Raw genomic sequence first — 5,881 nt, forward strand, 5'->3', positions numbered from 1 at the left:
ATTCAATTAATGTACTACATATTCAGGTATTTCGCAAGGTAGTTCTTGTAACTTTTTATCATTAATCTTGTGTAATAGAATTCTAAAATATTTCATTTTAAGATGACGAGGTACAGCTTTCTAGAACATAAATACATATACACGGTTCGGAAAGTAATAGGACTGAATCGATTTAAAAGAATTTATTGAAGCAATCGTGAGAATTCTCTAAAAACTTTCAAAATAAGCTCCTTCTACCTCGATGCAGCAAGCGCAATTTCCAAGCATTGAAGGCATCATGGAAGGCTCTCTGCGGAATAGCCTTGAGAGCCGAGGTGCATGCTGCTTGAATTCCCTTTCATCGGCCTTTTCAGGTAAGGACATGAAGAAAGTTCGGGGGCCACATCTGGGCCGCAGGACAGCTCCGGAAGCATTGGGATGCTGGGATTGGTTAGGTAGCTGTTCACAAGAAGGGCGATGTGAGCCGGGGTGTTATTTTAGTGCAACTTCCAATCGGCTGCGATGTTTTGTCGAACACAATTGACGCTTCGTTTGAGTCTCTTGAGAACTTTCACGTAAAACTTGGCGTTGACGGTTTGTCCAGGATAAAAAAATTCATGGTGGACGATGCCTCTGATGTCAGAAAAGACAATGAGCATCGTTTTCACTTTGGCTTTGTTCATTTTTCCCTTTTCATCGGTCTTCATCAGTGCCCTCTGAGCTAATTCCGCAGGCTTGGGCGGAGGGTAGTTGTTGGGTTATAATATAAATCTTTAGGTGGTTGGTGTAATATTAACTTCTAAGACATCTCAGTGGTGTTGATTTAACAGACATGTACTCGGTGAGAACGGCCCTGTGGAAAACTAGTTTCTTTAAATTCCTAACATGAAGAGCGTAAATTAACGCATGAAACCGCTTAAATTAAGTTGAGTAACGGCGATTGTGTCTTTTTCTTTCCATCTACCAAACCAATCTAATATCTAAGCAAAATATTCTACGCAAATTAAAAAAAAAATAATATAAAACAAAGTAAATCGACGTCACGCTCACACACGACTACGTTGTCGTTGGGTCCATTGTTTCACAGCCAAAGTTTTGTCCTTGAATCTTTAAGATTAATTTAATGTGCCAATTTTTGCAATAAACACACACACACACATAAACACACGTGAGTTTATGTTCTATTCTATGGAGATCGTACAACGTGTGCTTGTCAATCAGCACGATTAGACTAGACTATACACATTTACTTTGCCTCATTAAAAAATTAAAGAAATAATCAATAATTGCGCACTAACACCCATGAAAATCACACATAGAATAAAGTAAATTTATAAATTTTATTTAATTATAGCTTCGGTGTGATACTTTCGTTATCAACAATGTACTTATGAAATATTTGTCAAAGTAACTGACCTTAGACGATGGCAATGCTAGTTTGTCGAAACCGGTTTCAATAAATTTCAACAAAAATCATTTTGTACATACTTATAAATAMRTACTTGGGCAGTCTYAATAGTTTCTGAAGTTTATAAAAGRTGGWACATWCCGAAAATCACTACGTTTTTAAAGAAAAAATACAGTAACTTCAAATTTATGGGGAATGTTTGTTATCATTCGAAAGAACATTTTTTGACATTTATTTTTTGAAGATTATCTCTTTCAAATGTTGGCGGCTACGTCTCGTGCATTTCATCTGCTAACTGGCGAATCAYACGCGTGATTCTGAATTCAAGCGAGATTGTCGGCATAGACTTTAGACTTAACATATTTCAACCGAAAAAAATCTAACGATGTGATATCACACGATTTTGGTGGTCAATCGACCGCCCAAATACATGTAATTATCTGCCCCCAGAAGTGTTTTCTCATTAAATCCAATGATTTTTGCGGTGTGTGTGAAACCACTCAACCGTCTTGTTGAAACCAAATACTAGCTCCAATTTCAGATGTCAAATTGTCGGTTATCACCGAGCGATAAAGGTCTCCATTGATAGTTATGAGAACGGCATCATTTTTGAAGAAATRTGGACCTAYGGAAATATGGATSTCTCTGTTCCAAATACGGCAATTTTTAGTTTGTTTATATACCTATTGAGACCGAAATAGTTCTCATCGCTGAACAAAATTTGGCTCGAATCTTCTTGAACCTTTTCAAATACGCATAGAGTAAAGCTTTGTCGCTTGGGAGCTACGAAAAGTTTTAGTTCTTGCACAAGCTTTATTGTGTACGCTTTCGAATTAAGATGTCGAGGTAAAGTGCACCGAATCGAATCTCCGCGATCTTCGTGTACACTCTCAGATACTGCTGCTATGCAAGTATTTTCTTCACTGCCTGCTGGATGCAGTTTATTTGGTCGAGTATTATGCAATAGTGAATGCTGGGTCTCAGTGCACTCAGTAGGACGATGATCAACAGGACAATGAGATCAAAGAATTGGTACTTGAAAATTAACGATTAATAGTCGGAGATCTTACTGGCATCTTTGCGATATCGATAGCATCAGTGAAAATCAWTTTGAAAGATCACTTGTGCTTAAGAAAAGTTAAAACATGATTGCTTATCACTCAATTTTGTCGAAAGGCAGCGTCGCGTTAAAGTCTGTTAAACAATGMTTTCCTTCTACATTATGAAACAATATCATTACTGATGACGAGTCCTGGATCTATGCTTACGACCCGGAGACAGACGGTCGGCMGAATATCGTGGCAAAGTTGACCCAAAACCGAAAAAACCACGTCAAAGCMGGTMAAMAAYGAAGTTTTCTGCTATTATCGAGATYTGGTGCTCTCCGAATTCCTTCCRAACGGCTAAACWGTCGACAAGAARTACTATTTGAYTATCRTGCGTGGTTTATTATAAAATGATGCCGGCGTTATGTGCCGACAACTCTTTGTTTTGGCACCACGATAATGTATCGTGCATAATACATTGATTCTTTGTGAGTTTTTCGCCAGATTCGCAACCGCTATCGTGCCACAACCACCATAATCGCCTGATTTGGCTTCTTGGGATATCTGGCTTTTCAGCAAACTCAAACGAATGCACCGGAGAAACCGTTTTGAGTAAATTGAAGACACTAAACTTGAATCGCTACATGCATTGAAGGCTACCTAAGAAAGTACATTTTCATAACTGTTTCGAGGATTGCAAAAAACGTTAGCGCAAATGTATTGGGGCCAAGGGGAAAGGCAAAGACGTAGATTTCCAAAGACATAGATTTTGAATAACAAAGAAGCAATTTTAAAATTATGAACAATACCTTGCAAATTTTTGCTCATAGTATAAAAAAACTACAGAGCTATCAAACTGTCTTCGGAGCTACTGGAACTAAACTTGCTTAGACTTTGTCTTCAATTTTTTTATTTTTTACCACTTTTATGTAACGGTAACGCATTAAGTAAATATGAGTGCATATTACTTATTTGGAAAACATAAAATTCGTGATCTGTTTCCTCGGTATTAATTCAATCTTTAAATATTTTCAGGAACTCAAAGTTCTTAACAGCTTAATAATACTAACAACACTAATGACTGCCTTAGCGCCCGCCATTGACGCTGCCAAAATACTGGCGGTATATGTATATCCGGGCAAAAGTCACTTTATGATGCATCGCGTGCTGATAAGCGAGTTGGTGAAGCACGGACATGAGGTAGGTTAACGGCGAGAATCAATTACCGCTTGCCTTTTTCAAACACAAGTAAAAAAAAAAATTACTTTTCGTTGAAAAAAAAAAAAAAACTTCATAAATATTTGTATGCTCATATAGTATACGTTTTTTTTATATGCGCACAGGTAACCATGATAACGGCTTACACGCTGGCGCCGCTACGGCTGGGCAACAATTATACAGAGATACTCATTGAACCGGTGTACGATTATCGAAAGGACGGTGAGTGCACTGTATTGCAATTATTTTTTTTGTTTATATTTTTTTTATTTTTTTTTTGTTTTTTGTTAATTTATATTGTTTTATATTGCTTAGGCAACGCTCTCACTGGCAGCAACACTATATTCGATATGTCAAACAATGACATAACGGACTTTATGAATATGATGAAAGCGATTTGCATGGGCAGCACCGAACACGCGCTCAAACAGCCGAAGGTGCAAGCAATCATTAATGCCGAACAAACACGCGGTGTTTACGATCTCTTGCTGGTYGAACAGTTCTATCAGGATGCCTTCCTYGCTTTGGCGCATATTTACAGTGTGCCTGTGGTGAGCACTGCCACCTTCGCCAAGGAGCATTATATGAGTCAAATGTTCGGTGTAGTAACGCCGTGGGCGTATGTGCCGCATGGCTCGCTGCCACTCACGGATCGCATGAGCTTTTGGCAACGTTTGCAGAATGCTTATCACATACTAAATACCGATTATAATCGCGAGTTTAAATACTTTCCGATGGTGGATGCATTGATCGCGAAGTACTTCGGACATTTGCCAAGTGAGTGAAAGTTTGGTGAAGTTATGTTAAGTAGAATGATCTAATTATATCTTAATTCTACCAAAAAAAACCAAGATCGATTAAAAAAAAAAACACTTTTCCTAATTTTCCACACGTTTTTTCTCAGTTAAGTTCCCCAGCGCCTCGGCCATGAATAAGAATCTCTCCGCCATACTGATCAACAACTATACACCGCTATCAACTGCCAGTCCAACCATGGACAATATGATCAATGTGGGCGGCATGCATATATATCCACCTAAAGCCCTACCCACTGAGTTGCAGAGCTTTTTGGACGAAGCTGAGCATGGCGCCATCTACTTCAGCTTGGGCAGTCAAGTGGAGAGTAAGGATATGCCGGCTGAGAAATTGCGTCTCTTCCTCGATGTCTTCTGCAGCTTGCAACAGCGTGTGCTGTGGAAGTTCGAAAACGAGAGCATCACAAATTTGCCACCGAATGTTATGGTGAAAAAGTGGATGCCACAGAGCGACATACTGGCCCACCCTAATGTGCGCGTATTCATCACGCATGGCGGTTTACTGGGCACACAGGAGGGTGTACACTACGCRGTGCCTATGCTGGGTATGCCCTTCTACTGCGATCAGGTAATTGCAAATAATAGTTTTATAAAACATTTTGTTCTTATCAATATACTACACATGCGACTCATCATCTGCAGCACCTCAATTTGAAGAAGGCGGAGTTGGGCGGCTACGCAGTAACACTGGACTTTCACACTCTAACGCGTGAGTCYCTGAAGACTGGTTTGCACCAATTGCTCCACAACAGCACCTATCGTGACAACATTAGACGGATATCAGACATCTTCCACGATCGTCCAATGGGCGCACGTGAGACTGCGCTCTACTGGATCGATTACATCATACGTCACAAGGGCGCACCGCATTTGCGCGCTGCCGGCTTGGATTTGAAGTGGTATCAATTCTATCTGCTAGACTTGGTTGCTCTCTGTTTGGCTGCTKCCATACTGATGCTCAGCATTGCATTTGTGTTAGTGCGTTGGCTCCTAAGGAGTTTTGATAGTAAACAACAAAAACAAAAACTGCTTTAGTAATGTATTTCAAGTAAAGTTTAGTATTAAATTTTAGTAAATATTTCTAATTTAAGTTTTATAAAGTGCAAAAATGTTTTAGTATATGCTTTGGAACGATATTTTGGGAGTAAGCGGGGTTAGCAACCAATTTTTATCTATTTTGGCTTTGTCAGTAGAAGTTCTTATAATATTTGAGCAAGAGTAAAATAACACGCTAAACTCGTGAGTAACGAACTTGTACGGTAATCCCGAAAACCACCTTCTCAAGACTGACGATACCATCACCTCATTTGCTTTTTGTCTATAAATTATGAGGTCACTACGTTTTTCAGTTATTTGAAAATTTTTTTTTCCAAACTTACCGGTGTTAAAAATTTCAGTTGCTTCATTTTCCCCTC

General features: G+C 39.1%; 1 protein-coding gene across 1 annotated transcript; it reads left to right on the forward strand.

Annotated features, from left to right (window-relative positions):
• Positions 1-3,434: 3,434 nt before the first annotated feature.
• Positions 3,435-5,611, forward strand: LOC108969324 (UDP-glucuronosyltransferase 2B15-like). The gene is made up of 5 exons (XM_018933963.1): positions 3,435-3,633; positions 3,777-3,873; positions 3,967-4,428; positions 4,556-5,034; positions 5,109-5,611. The coding sequence occupies exons 1-5, from the start codon at positions 3,511-3,513 to the stop codon at positions 5,499-5,501; spliced, it is 1,554 nt and encodes a 517-aa protein (XP_018789508.1). The 5' UTR covers positions 3,435-3,510; the 3' UTR covers positions 5,502-5,611.
• Positions 5,612-5,881: the final 270 nt, after the last annotated feature.

The sequence above is a fragment of the Bactrocera latifrons genome, unplaced genomic scaffold (genome assembly GCF_001853355.1).
Source record: "Bactrocera latifrons isolate USDA-ARS-PBARC rearing strain unplaced genomic scaffold, ASM185335v1 scaffold_249, whole genome shotgun sequence".
Classification (NCBI taxonomy): Eukaryota; Metazoa; Arthropoda; class Insecta; order Diptera; family Tephritidae; genus Bactrocera; species Bactrocera latifrons.